General features: G+C 45.7%; 1 protein-coding gene across 6 annotated transcripts in view; it reads right to left on the reverse strand.

Annotated features, from left to right (window-relative positions):
* Positions 1–14,603, reverse strand: part of LOC119173573 (ribosomal biogenesis protein LAS1L) — a 282,454-nt gene that overhangs the window by 51,656 nt on the left and 216,195 nt on the right. For 3 of the 6 annotated variants that reach the window (XM_075896362.1, XM_075896360.1, XM_075896359.1), the window contains one exon: positions 6,578–6,634. The exons of 1 other annotated variant lie outside the window; for it this stretch is intronic. In XM_075896362.1, coding sequence (XP_075752477.1) covers positions 6,578–6,634 — 57 coding nt within the window. The remainder of the gene's footprint in view (positions 1–6,577; positions 6,635–14,603) is intronic. 2 more of the 6 variants (XM_037424380.2, XM_037424378.2) reach the window with 1 other exon arrangement.

Here is a 14,603-nt window from a genome sequence, read left to right on the forward strand (position 1 = left end):
AGCGCACATATAACCACTTGCAGATGATCGCGTCAGAGGCATTTTTACTTTTGACCAGTATGTCAAAGTTCCGTCGACAACCGGTTACTGCCATTAGCCCACAAGCAATGCCAATGTTTTCGCAAAGAAGATGCATTCACACTGCACACACCACACCAATTTCACCGTCCGTAATGATGAAACAATATCGTCGATGCCTTTCAATGTGCACTAAAAGTCACAATCAACACTGAAGATTTTCAAGGACGATGACGCTGTTCTTTGCACAGTCCACCAAATGTGTTCACTTCCCCAGGATATATTGCTACCACATTTTTAACAACAAAACTGCAGCACGAATCAATTTTGACTCTAAGAAAAAGATAACAAGAGAAAGACAAGCCCAACTTCCTTTCAAAGAATAAAAAATTTGTTCTGGCTGCTCAACTTCTGAGAGGCTGCCTAACTGACTTTGCTATCGCTTTTCGATACGCCTCCATTGCGTAATGCTACCTTGAAAAAGCCAATACATGCCAAGTTGCTTATGAAAGTCTGCAAGCTTTTGAGGTTCAGATATTTTCTTATTCTCAGCCTGCTGTAACTTTTCCTGAACGACATGCAGCTGAAGATCTCCATTTACGGTACTCACGATCACAAGCCTCAAGCACACAAAGAAAAGAGACACGATGCAGCTATATTTAGTGTTCAAAATGATCTTCCTTTGTTGTGCACTTCCAGAATGAAAATGTCGCATCCCAAATCGCTCCATTTTACTGCGAACAGATATGACGTGCACAGTCCTTATGCAAAACAACGCGAACTGACCATAACATGTGCTCAGGCGCCATTGTGTGACGGCAATGACAATGCATCTGACTCCTTTAATGGAAGTGCTTGTGCCACATATGTGGTTTTCCTTTCATGAGATTATAATGTACAGACAATCTTTGTTCCTGTTTTGACTTTCATTTGTCTTTTTTTCACCCCCTTCTCTTGCATTTTCTCCTTTAGCCAAGCTCCAGTGCTCTTCTGTTCTTTACTGTACTCCTGTTGAGGAACTGAAAAATGCGAGGAGAATAGGGAAACACGAATGCTGTTTGTTGCTTTCTTTGCTGATAAAGCCGGTCCTTTCTGTTGTGTTATCGTGTTTGTGCATAGGGGGGCTGACGCAGACGCGCTTCGCTATCAGCGGTAACCCGGACTCGGACTGTTGGGCTTCGTGACGCCAATGCTCAGTGTGATAGTGGCTCGATCATGTATATAAGCAACCGCCCCTTTTCCTTCCTGGTTGTAAATGAACTGGTTGTGTGACCGAATAAACATGTGTTGCACTTAGCCACCCCGTGCTGCCTGCCGGTCTCGCCCCTGTTTAGACGAAGATATAATAGCGCCGACGAGGATGCGATCCGTGTGAATCTGCACTGCCGACAGACGCCAGGCATTTTCGGGAGCGGAAGACTTCAACATGGCAGCGGCTGGCAAGTTCGAACCCTTCCTCGAGGACAGAGACGAGGATTTCGAATCGTACATCGAGCGGTTCGAGCACTTCCTTCGGGCGACCCAGGTGAGCGACGACCTCAAAGTTTCGGTGCTGGTTACCGCTATTGGGAAGAAAACCTATCGCACGCTTAAAAATCTACTAGCTCCCACGAAGCTCGAGGAGAAAGAATATGCGCAACTAATTCAAGCCCTCAAGAAGCATTATGCTCCGGAACCCATGGTCATAGCGGAACGTTTCCGATTCAACCGCCGGATTCAGCAGGACACAGAACCGGTGGCGGGCTTTGCGTTGGAATTGAAGAGTCTGGCTGCCTCCTGCAATTTCGGGGCATTTTTGGATGAAGCTTTACGGGACCGTTTCGTTGCCGGGCTGAAAGACGAGACAACGCAAGCAGAGCTTCTGAAGAGGGCCACACTGACGTTTGCAGAGGCGTGCGAACTAGCCCGAAGTATTGAACTAGCCCGTTCCGAGACGAAGAAATTCCAGCCGGAGGGGCAAGAACTGGGTGTCCACGCCGTACAACGACAAGCTCTGAGTTCAAGGTCGGGACAGCCGCGTGGAGACTACATGGAAACCAGAGCAACGAAAGAAACAACCGGTTGGGCTTGCTACCGCTGCGGAGCCACCACCCACACCAACGAAAGGTGCCCATTAAGGAAATACCGCTGCCGCGCCTGCACACGAGTGGGCCACTTGGCAAGAGCGTGCCGATCGTCCGCCAGCACAGCGCACTATGCGGAGGACAGTAGTGGTGAGGACAATATTTTGCTACAGAATGTATTTTCGTGTGACGAGAGTGTCCGAAACTATACTGTAAATGTACAGGTCGGGGGTCGTAATGTGCCGATGCAGATAGATACGGGCGCGCCTGTTTTTATCGTCCCCGAGACTCTCTATCAGCGACACTGGGCCGGGCGACCGTTGTTGCCGTGTAGCATAAAGCTAAAAGCCTATGGGGAAACGCCGTTAGCGGCTCTGGGCAAGCTGATGATGCCGGTAGAGCACAACAACCAGACAGCGACGCTGCCTCTGATCGTGGTCCGTACGTTGCAAAAGAGTGAGACTGCATTGCTAGGGCGAGACTGGTTGGAATCTCTTAAATTGGATTGGTTGAGTGTGAGTGGGGTGGGGATCAATCTTGTAGCTAGCTTGCTTGAAAGGTTCTCGGAAATGTTTGAACCAGAGCTTGGACAGATAACGGATTGTCAAGTAAGCTTGTTGCTCAAGGATGGCACAACACCGGTCTTTTGTAAACCTCGACCGGTGCCCTTCGCACTACGAGATCTCGTTTCCCAACAATTGAGGGCCCGCCAGAACGCAGGGGTGATTGTTCCCGTCCTAAAAAGCGACTGGGCCACGCCACTGGTGGTGGTTCCAAAAGGAGACAAAACGGTCAGGATTCGCGGAGACTACAGAATGACGGTGAATCCCTGCTTGCACACCAATCACTATCTGCTGCCAGTCATGAAAGATTTGTTTGTGGCCTTGCATGGGTGCAAATATTTCACTGTGCTTGACCTTTCAACCGCGTATCAGCAGCTGCAGTTGCACCCTGACTCGCAGTCTTTGCTCACGATAAATAGGCACATGGGGCTGTTTAAGTTTACGCGCTTACCGTATGGGATAACCAGTGCACCCTCAATATTCCAGGCAGTCATGGACGATGTTCTAGGAGGCCTAGATAAAGTCGCCTGCTACCTGGATGATGTGTTGATTGCTGGGAAAAGTTTTGAGGAGTGTTGGGAAAAGGTGGAAAGCGTGCTGACAATGTTCAAGAAACGAGGCATTAAATTGCGCAAAGAAAAGTGCAAGTTTTTCTAAACATCGGTGGTGTATCTGGGTCACGTGCTGGACGAAAATGGCATTCGGCCATCCGAGGATAAGGTGCGCGCTAACAAAACGCGCCGACACCCAAGAACAAACGGGAGCTTCGAGCATATTTGGGCATGCTCAATTTTTATGACAAATTCGTTCCGAACATGTCAGCAGAGCTGAAACCATTGTACGAGTTATTGGGCGAAAATGTTAAGTGGCAATGGACGGACAGGGTGGCGGATACGTTTAAGAGATCTAAGGATTGGCTTATGCATCCCAGAGTACTAACATACTACAATCCGGATCAGGAACTGGGTATGGTATGCGACGCCTCGGCATATGGACTAGGGGCGATTTTATTCCATAAAATCGCGGGGGTCGAAAGACCGATAGCGTTCGCATCGAGGACACTAAGTCAGGCAGAGCAGGGCTACGCCCACCTGGAGAAAGAGGCTCTCGCAGTTATTTTCGGTCTAAAGAAGTTCCACAAATTTTTGTTTGGTCAAAAATTTTCCGTTTATTCAGATCACCAACCCCTGGTTGGAATTTTCGGGCATGGCAAGCCAATCCCTACAATGGCAGCAGCAAGGATACAGAGGTGGACCTTAATCCTTGCAGCGTATGACTACCAATGGGTCTACCGAAAGGCAAGCGAAATCCAAAATGCCGATGCCCTTTCACAGCTACCACTCCAAGACAAAGCAGAGGAGTCGGAGGGCGTTTATTTCTTTTCGGTGCTAGATGAGGCTCCATTGTCGGCAAAGGAAATCAGATCGGAAACGCGTAAAGATCGATTGCTGTCCAAAGTGTTGTTTTTTACGCAGAACGGGTGGCCTGCGCATGTGTCGGACGACGATCTTTCACCATACTTCGTTCGCCGTAACGAACTGTCGGTAGACCAAGGATGCGTAACATGTGGCAATCGCGTGGTTATACCAGCTTCGTTGCGACAGAAGGTTCTAGAAATGCTGCACGAAGGTCACCCAGGGATGACTCGAATGAAAATGCTGTCAAAGAGTCATGTCTGGTGGCCTTGCTTAACGCTAGGCATAGAGCAAGCGGTGAAAGAGTGCATCACTTGTCAGTTATCACAGAATGCGGCAGCTAGAGTGCCACTAATGTCATGGGGCTGGCCAACGCATAGATGGCAGCGAGTTCATCTAGATTTTGCGCAAAGGGACCAGCATTACTTTTTGGTCCTAATGGACGCTCATTCGAAGTGGGTTGAGGCGTTTGTCATGACAACAACAACAAGTGAAAAGACGGTAGAGAAATTGCGAGGTTGTTTTTGCGGCCTACGGACTACCAGAGGAGATCGTGACCAACAACAGGCCCCAATTCACATCGCAGCACTTCGGAACAATCCTGAGCAGGAATGGAATTCGTCATTCCAAATCTCCTCCCTATCACCCAGCTTCGAATGGTAGCGCCGAACGGTGCGTTCAGACCGTCAAGAAGGACTTGTTTAAACAGATACTAGACGAAGAAAGAAAAGAAGACAAGAAGTCCATACAACATCGCATAGACCAATTTCTCTTCAGTTATCGCAACACCCCGTCCAGCACCACTGGTGGGACCCCGGCCCAGATCTTCTTGTCGTGGCAGCCAAGAACCAGGCTGAGTCTGCTGCACCCTGAAATGTAACAACGCATACGCGAAAGGGGGGAGCAGGCGAAGCTCCACGCAGACCAGAAACGAGGGCCATGGAGAGACATTAGGGAAGGCGACCAGGTTTTGGTAAAAGGGCTCCGCCCGGACGATGACAAATGGCTGTTGGGTACCATTGCTCAGCGGTGCAGCGCATGCATGTACATTGTTCGCGTCGGAGACGAGGACTGATATGTTCACGCTGATAACCTGCGACTGCGTACATTTCAAGAGAACCAAAGCTGGCTTAAGGCAGCGGGAACAGTGCTGGACGGGCCGAGGGTAGAAAACAAGGGTCCATTCTTCAGGGACACTAGAGAGCCCACCTCGACCAGCACGCCTACTCGGTTCAACGATCAGGACCAACCAGCATTGAACTTGACGTCACCAGCAGCTAATCGGCAGGCCTTCAACCGAGCCTTCTCCTGGCCTTCTATACGACAGCGGGCCGACGCTCGACAGTGGTCTCTAGAAAGCGACCCCTTGGGACAATCAACACCGCAGCTTCGACATTCTACACGGTTTAGGCGACCGCCAGACCGTTACATGCCGTGAGATGAAACTTCGTGAGGGGAGAGGAGTATTGTGTTATCGTGTTTGTGCATAGGGGGGCTGACGCAGACGCGCTTCGCTATCAGCGGTGACCCGGACTCGGACTGTTGGGCTTCGCGACGTAAATGCTCGGTGTGATAGTGGCTCGATCATGTATATAAGCAACCGCCCCTTTTCCTTCCTGGTTGTAAAAGAGTTGGTTGTGTGACCGAATGAACATGTGTTGCACTTAGCCACCGTGTGCTGCCTGCCGGTCTCGCCCCTGTTTAGACGAAGATATAATACTTTCTCCACCTACAGGCATAGGGTGAGAAAGATACCAGTTTTATGTGCTGACCTTTCTTTTCCACTTTTCTCGCTTCCTCCCTCAACATCGCAATTCGCTGTCGGCTTGCTTTGAGTCTTTGCGCCAGGATTTTGATTTCTCTTGTTTGCTGAGTGTCCTCATCAAGACTATAATGTTCGTTGCACAGAATCCTCATTATTGCTGGTTGGCCATCCAGACAGTTAAGACAGTTTTTGTTAAGATGAGAGTTCATCTTAACAAAAAAGCCTCTTTTGCAGTTCGTCTTAAGCAGATTTTTTTTGCATTGAGTCTATGGAAAATCAAACAAACACTCCCGTGTTGCTCGTCTTAAGCAAGAAATCGGAGAGTTCGTCTTAATGGGTGTTAACTATATAACCCATCTTTGCATAAAATCTGCACCTACAACTGCAACCTGAGACAATAGTTTTTTTTAATCTTGGAGTATTGCCTGCATATTCTAACCAAGCAAATTAATTTTGCACAGTGATAAAAATAACTTCAGTAATAAATACGCCTGAATATTGTAAAAACTTCATATTCACTTGATTCCAGTCACCAGCATCACTCTCCCAATCCGCATCTATTGCCAGTTTTATCCACCTTCCTTGTATTGCACAACCAAATTCATGCAAAAGCTGCACCCCAATTTTAGCTAAGATTATTTGCATAAGAACATACAATACGCAAAATAAACACAATATTTTCGAAGCAGTGCACCTTTTTTTTCTTTGATATTTTAGGATGATATCCCTAAAAGAAAAAAGGGGAACACTCACTTTGAGGAAGCTTCCAGGCTGTCTCATCAAAACCATCCTCAGCATCTGCAGACATCACTGTGAATGAATTCTTGCACACGTTAAGTTTATACATAGCTAAATGGTGTGCCATCTTGTGGCTGCACCATTGGCACAGATACAGTCAACTCTCATAAATTTAAACTTGTTTGAATTATCAAGAAATTTGAATTATAACAAGTTCTCAAATAGATGACACTCGGTGAGGCGACTCCACACATTATGATTAGGCGTTGATTTTGTCACATTAAAATTTTTTTAAGCATTTTTAAACCCTAACTGCACACAATGAACAGAAAACAGGTGTAAGGCCCACAAATTTATCGGCCATTTACTGCTGATCAGACCTCTTAAAGAAATCGTGAATTGCCAACTGCTTCTTTGCTATATGTGCCTTCAGCAATGCCTGTTTCCTTGAAGGCCTGAGATGCTTATTTTTCATTTTTAGACTGTAAGGATTATATAAGCACATAAATTTTTAAATAGTAGTGAAAGAGCAGCAGATATTTCCTGGTATGAAACCACTAAAAAAGTGTAACTTAACCAAATGATGGAGTTTGTATTAAGAGTCTTTTAAATACATTTAAAAAACAGGCCTACCAAAAAATTGAGTTTTGTTTGAATCATCCAAAATTATAGATTATCAATTTGAATTATTGTGAGTCTACTGTATATTTCACATAAAATATTAGCAGCAAATTGCAAGAAACATAATTAGCCAGATGGATGGTCTTTGAACAACAAGTGTCATTTTCGTATTGGGCGAAAGTAGTCAGTATTGAAAGTTACAAATATCCAATAAGCTAAATTAACTATCGTTTAAAATACTTCCTCTTGTCACACATAAACAACGTGAAAGCTGATGAAAGTGGTACTAAATGTAATCAGTCACATGTCAAAACCGTAGCCGCAGCGGCTAGTATTTCGCAAACATTTCGCACACATTTCACCAAAATAGACTGCTTGTAAGGTACAAATAAACAACTATATCAGACATACATAGAAAATGCTAGTATGCGTAACATGCTTGCTCTTCATGGTTTTTAGTTTCCCCATTGCCATTTCGAAGCTGGTTCAGAGCAGTTATTAACAAATATTGCATTTTGGAGCAGCATGGCCTAGCATTTCTTTTTTGGAGCAGTTGGAGATAGTAGCAATCGGAGCAGCACTTCCATCACTGCCTATTGTCACCTTTGATGTGTGCTGATTGGATAGTAAGCAAACCCGGAAAATTTGTGGTGCCATCTAGCATTTTAGCGACGTCAACTTCATGTAACAGTATTTTACGGTGGACATTCATGAAATAAATGAACAGACATTTTCTGCACTGGTTGATGGCAAATTCTAGCAGTTCAGTAACAGATATGATAGCTTCAAGTAATCTTACTTGGTATACTTGAGCAGCAATTCTAAAGTGCAAGTGTTTTTTTATGCCAGGGTTTCTACAAGTCTTCAGTGGCGTATTTCCGTCATAGACATGACGCTGTAAAATTAAAGGCACTAGATGAGAAAAAAAGCAAACATTAAAAAAATAATGTGCCGACACGCAGTCTTCGAGGGCATGGTTAAAGCTTCTCGATGGGCGAATGTCATGCCTTGGTGGTGCGAAATTGAGACCAGCAGGATGTGGCACGCTGGCGCATGTTCGCGGCTCAAGCAACGAACCACTGCATCTTGCGTTGCTGAAGCGCAGTATGCGTGAGTGCTGGCGTCGCTTCAAGAGCGCACACAGTGCTGTTTCTCTCTATAACTGACGATCTTCGAAAACGCGCATTTCGAGTAGCAGTATTTAGTGTGTGCTTGCTAATGTCATCTTTGTACGCAATGAACGATGTGCTGTGTTCAGGTATATGTTGAAAACTTCAGTCACCACAACAACTAAATCATAATCATGGACAGTAGCCGTCGCAATTGAAATGTAGGCGTCAACGTGGCTGTGTTGACGTAAAATGGTGATATAGCTGTCAAACGCCAATAAAAATTGTACAAGCTCTACACAATACAGTTAAATCCCTTTATAAGAGGCGTGCTAATGGCAGCGATTCTTGTCCTTTATACGACATATCTCTTATAAGCAGAGGACATCATATGCATTTTACTATTAGCCATATTTTACTGTTGGCATACTGGTGCCTCTTTGTCTCTTATATCAGTGTCTCTTATAAGAGACAAATGGCTATAAGAGACAGCAGTATGTATAGTTCGACTCTATCGCTACACAATATGAACTAGAGTTGAACCTGCTTATAACGAACCTCCATATAATAAAGTGCTTGATATAACAAAGCTTTTCTATTCCCCGTCGTTTTTCCATAGAAGCACATGTATTCGCGACCTCTATGTAACTAAGTAACAGCGGGAGACAACCTTGATATAACAAATTTTCCCCACAGAAAATCTAGAAATTTTGCTCTGCATTTGGCATTTTGGTACGATCATGCATCTTCCAAGGCTGCCCCGCCACCGAAGAAGCGTGAAGCGGCGACGGCACACCAGGCGAAAGCGAGCGCTAGTTATTGGGCGCAGGTGAGCGAGCGCAAGATGGGCAGGCAGGCCTGCACCCCACGATCCGGCGTTACTGCCGTTCTCGCCACCGCGGGAACATGCGCGGGGGTGCCCTCCTTCCAAACCAAGATAAAAAAAAACTACTTTTGCGCGTTGACAGTATCACCCTTTTAGTTAGCATCACGCATGTGGGGCCGCACTGCATATGGAGGGCGCTTTACTGAATAATTTTCTGCCGTATCCGTGTTTGTGTCCATGTCGTTCGCTCTTCGTTTTCGATGCTGTGCGTGTGGGCACAGCTTCACTGTGCGCGCATGGTGTGGCCCCCGACGGCGTTCAGCTTTGCTATTCATTTTATTGCAATAGCAATTATATGAACAGTTTCAGTTGGTTTTTTGCCATAGTCGCCGCTGCCGTCATTCACCGTATATGTATACGTATCTGTATGTATGAAAACTCAATTAAAATAAAGCTACCCGCGCATGCCGCCCAGCTTGTCACGATGCACCGACACGCGCTTCTTTCCCACGCGTACTTTGCCCCGCGAATGGGGGGAGGGGAGTTAGATGCCTGTGTGCGCGCGCTTCTCCTTTGGATGGGTGAATAGCGCACCTTCGACATTGACCGGAACGATTGCGTTTAGCTGCCAGGTGCACAAAAATCACTTCACTCGCTGGGGATTTTCTCGATCTATTACTGTAGCATTATCTATTGAAGCATTCTTTCTTTTGTTTTCGTTTTTGTTTTGCTGTTCCCATGCCTATGTACACTTTTCTAACCACTTCCTGTATGGGCCTGCACAAAGGCCTACTGTGTTTTTAAATGAAAATAATAATAATAAATAAAGAGTACACATTTCAAACGCAGCAAAGTAACAACTTGGGCGCTTGTTAAATCGCGCTCATATCTGTACCTGTACATGATTTCATTTAGCACCTCGTTTTTGTTTAAACAGCGCGTTACGTGTTGAGCAGTAAACGTTGTATGATTGCTCTCATACTGTGTATGTTGTTTTCATGCGTCATTTGTACATGAGCAGCGCGCTGCACGTTTCGACCTGCTTGCTGTTCTCAGAGTTACATTCGAAGTTGTTGCTATCGCATTCATTGCTGCGCCTTTGTGGCGAAACTGTGACTTTATTTTTTGAATTTTGGAAAATTGTGTCGTCCCCCCGAGGGGATGTCAGATTAGGCGCTGATAGAAACTCTCCGAGACCATGGTGGCGACGGATCTTCGTATGTCGACTCGTCACGCACTTCCGTTTTGCGCCGTGCCTCAAGTTCACAGGCTGGTAGCCTCTGGGATAAACCGATTAGTTCTGGCAACACAACGGCACGTAGAATGATGCAATGAATGCAATAGCAAAAAGTTGTAATGTTGTAAGAAGTAAGACTGCCAGCCAAGTGTTTTGGATCCGGTATCGTGGAACTCCAACAACACGCTGGTGTGAGCAAATACGGCCGCTCCAGGAAGAAGTGATCTTTTCACACAGTCCCTTTGCATTGAAACCGCACTAATACTCGCTGAGATAGAAAGCACGCCAGCGATCGCGACCGCCCTTAAAATCAAGTCCATTATTGCTACTCCAGCGATCCACCCCCCCCTCCCTGTGTTGTTTCAGGCCCGTACTTTCTGTTTGAGCATTCCACAGCAGTTTTAACACGTGGGAGATGTTATCTTATGCACTATCTAGGCGGTAGGAATGAGCCGACTCATTTTACCTCTGCTTTAGCAGCAGTCGCGCACTTTTACCCGCTTGTGAAAATTGCAATGCGCAGGGGCATGTTATCAGTTGGGACTTGTTACGGAACATGCCGGCAATAGCGAAAACCCGCCGAGAGTGTCTATATAATTGCTATCACAAAAACAACACAAATTCTTACTGTAGAGTAAGTGTTCTGAGTTATCTCTGCCTTCAGTCCCCCTTTTGTTTAATTTGCACATTTATGTCCCAAATTTTCGTACCGAACCTGCATTTAACGAAATCTTCTTTGTAATAAATTTTCCAGGGAATTTATCAATTTCGTTAAATCCAGGTTTAAATGTACTTCTAGAAAGGCAAGTTTCACTTTCGTCTTATTCAGATTCCCAAGACAGAAAGATCAGCCATGTTTTTTTTTTGTTATTTTTACACAGAAGCTTTCAGCAAGCATTAACTTGTTCGGTTTTCAGTGATCATTTCATTAGCATTTTTTTTAAATGCGAGAGCATTGAAGAGCTTGTTTCAAAGAAATTCTGGCATCGGCATCATTGGAGCGAAAAATCAGCTAGTGTGTGACCAAAAAATTGAGACAGATGCAAATAAAACATATAATAAGAAACTCTGGGTCCGAGTGGGGATCGAACTCTGTTCGTTTGCGTGGCAAGCGGGTGTTCAACCATACAGCCACACGCCTGCTTGTGAATACAGTGAATACCTTCCTTAGCTTGGAAATGCAGTGAAAACACTCAAGCTTCACAAACACATGCGTCCTGTATACATGCTTCACAAGGCAACATGAAATACTGCAATAATAATGCACAGTACAATACATTGCCATCAGGCATCAGAACATGACATTATCATAATGACTTCACGGTTTTAAAGCCCGTCACCCACTACACAAGGCACACACGCTGCTGCACTCTTAAGGCCACGTAGTGGGCAAAGTTACTAGAATCAGGTCAGTTTCGGAGCTCCCCATAGGCACGCACTCTCTGAAGTGGCCGCGGTGGCCGACGCGAGAACAAGTGGCGCTGCTGTGCCATTTTGCTTCAAGCCGCGCGCGTCGTCTGCTGCAGCGCGAGTGATTCGCATTCTCGTCGCAGCTCTCGTCAGTCGTGATAACCGAGATTCGCCATTGACACTTGAGCGGTAAATTCAACTACTTCAAAAACGAAAATTTATAAAACATCTGTTTCATAATCACCACTAAAAGTCAGGAACCTTTCCAATCGGGAAACTAATTATTATTTATTTCTTTACTTATTTATTTACAAACAGTGCCCGGAACGCTGTTTTCGGGCAGAATCGGCTGTTCCCGAGAAGCTTGTGTTGGGTGCTAGTTCGCAATACATTATAAAAATAGAGTGCTCGAAACACAAGACGCCAGAATAGAAGTACACAGGATGAGTTGTTAGTATGCGATCGTCCTTCTATATTGGTGGCTCATCTTAAGCGTAGTTTATTTTGTAATCAGCTGTGCATCTTTCAGGTTCTTTCCAGTGTTCGTCGGCCTGCCAAAATTTCCCAGCCAAATGTCCACTGCGCTATAATAAAAACACTTTTTAGAAATACAGTTTGCTCAAGGTGGCATTTTTTTATATTGTGTAGTTGTCAGCCATCTTTCTCGCGAGAGAGTTCTCTCATGAGGGCATTAAAAAGTTGTAGTTATCATGCCAACTCTCGCGCGAAAGATGGCTAAAGTATTAGCCATCTTTCTCAAATAATCTCGCTGGGTTATTGCCGAACACTCGTTACATTAGTGATGTCATAAATGAAAGCCTTAGCAAATGAGGAAGCTCAGCAAGGGTGTTTTCGATTCCCTCATTCGAAACTGCGGAAAGCTTTCGCTCAAGAGCCAGGATCTCCTTATGTTTCTTCCTTTTTGAGGCAGCCGCACGGGCAGACCTCTTCGAGAGGTTGCGGACCTTTTGTTTCCTGGTTTTTACCACCTTTGAAGGCTTTCTGGCTAGCAGTGGCCCCCGTAGGACAGGCAGAGAAAGCTAGTAGGCCGCTTTGTAAACACTGTACAGAGTTTACGATGAACACTTATAGTTGTGGGCACAATCTAGAGCTACCACCTCGTTCCACAATAACAGTTTTTTGTAGTAGCAGCTCTTGGTGCAAGATTTCTGCAGTAGAAAAACACCGCACGTCATTTCTGACACAACATCATCGATTGATTTTTAGCCCCTGCACGCGGGAGGCAACGAGAAGTTAATCGCTTCATTGAGCGCGAACGGTGTAGCTGACGAGACGCCTGATCTGCCCGGAGATGCGTCGTCGCTAAAATCACTCGATCGACTCCATGACCATGACTTCCCTATTTCATTTTCTGGCATGAGTTCATCCCTAGCACGTGTGTGTGTGTGTTTGTGTGTGACCGCCTTGTTCTTGTCGTCACATGTGCCTTCGAAATGCACTCTGGCAGACCGGGAAAAAAGCAAGGTAATGTCTTTGGCACTAGCGCCCATTTTCCTCGAGGTGGAAGTATTTCATTTCCCATTTATAAAGTACTTATGATATTTGACACTATTGTCCGCCTCAATATGTGACTTACATATAGCGGACTTCTGAGTCAGCCGCCCATCCTTGCGGCACAGCATCTGTGCCCATTTTTAACGCGACAGCGTTAAAGAGTTCGTTTCGCAGAAATTCTCGCGTCGGCGTCAGTTTCGTTGCTTGTGAGCGAAAAATAATCATCTTGGGCGTGACTGGAAAATTGAGCAAGATGCAAATATAAAAAGTTCTGGGTCTTAGTGGGGGTCGAAACCGGGCAGTTTGCGGGGAGAGCGGGAGTTCTACTACACAGGCACGCGTGTGATTTTTGGAACCTTTTTATTGAGAAATAAATGAATACATATTCATAAAAACCATATTGGTCTACTCGCACCACTTTGACGGTTTGAGAACGGTTCATTTTCACCAATTCATTAAACACTTGCATACGATTTTGAGGTTATATAAACATTCGTTCTATCTTGCCCACATATTACGCATACAATGAAGCTTCCCGTGCCGATTTTGCTTTAGGATCCATGTGGCTCACGGCCATGCGTTTTATCCAGAGGCTGTAGAGGCCCAGTAATCGCGTCATATTATATGGAACACCACCTTCATTCTGTATTGAAATATACAGAATGCCATGAGGTGTTATCGGCAGATATTTCTTCAGGGTCTTTTGTACCACATCGCAAAAGAATATCGGATCCCGGCACTCACTCATAGCATGTCCGACCGTTTCCGGTTCATTACACAGAGTGCAGTTTGTGTCCATGCCAGACATAGCCAGGAGGTAGCACACCGTGCCCATGCCCCCCCCCCCCTCCGGAAATGTTTTTTGCGATAGCATAGAGAATAACAAATGACCATTTCAAGGGGGTGCCTTGCCCGAAATGAAGCAGGTGCCCCCTGCCCAATTCCCCCTAGAAAAAAAAAATTCTGGCTACGCTTTGCTTGACTCTAGTAGATGCGCTGGAAGCAACAGTACCTTCAACCAGTAGTGGGGCACAACCCAACATCAGCCTCCAAACACTCCTTGAAGGACGCGCTTCTTCATCATTTCGTAAATAAAATGAAATAACAATACCCAATTACGCAACATACACGCAATACCCCCCCCCCCCCCCCCTCACTCTGCGACACATTTACTCGACTTCTTTCCGCGGGAACATGCGGGTGGCTTTTTTAAAAATCATCGCGATCCCAGGGTGGCTCAAAGAAATAATGATCAATGTAATTTCCGTAGCCGCTTTTGCGGCCCGGGGCACAACAATAAGGCATTGTTTATTGGCGCTCTTG

This window comes from Rhipicephalus microplus, chromosome 5 (assembly GCF_043290135.1).
Source record: "Rhipicephalus microplus isolate Deutch F79 chromosome 5, USDA_Rmic, whole genome shotgun sequence".
NCBI lineage: Eukaryota > Metazoa > Arthropoda > Arachnida > Ixodida > Ixodidae > Rhipicephalus > Rhipicephalus microplus.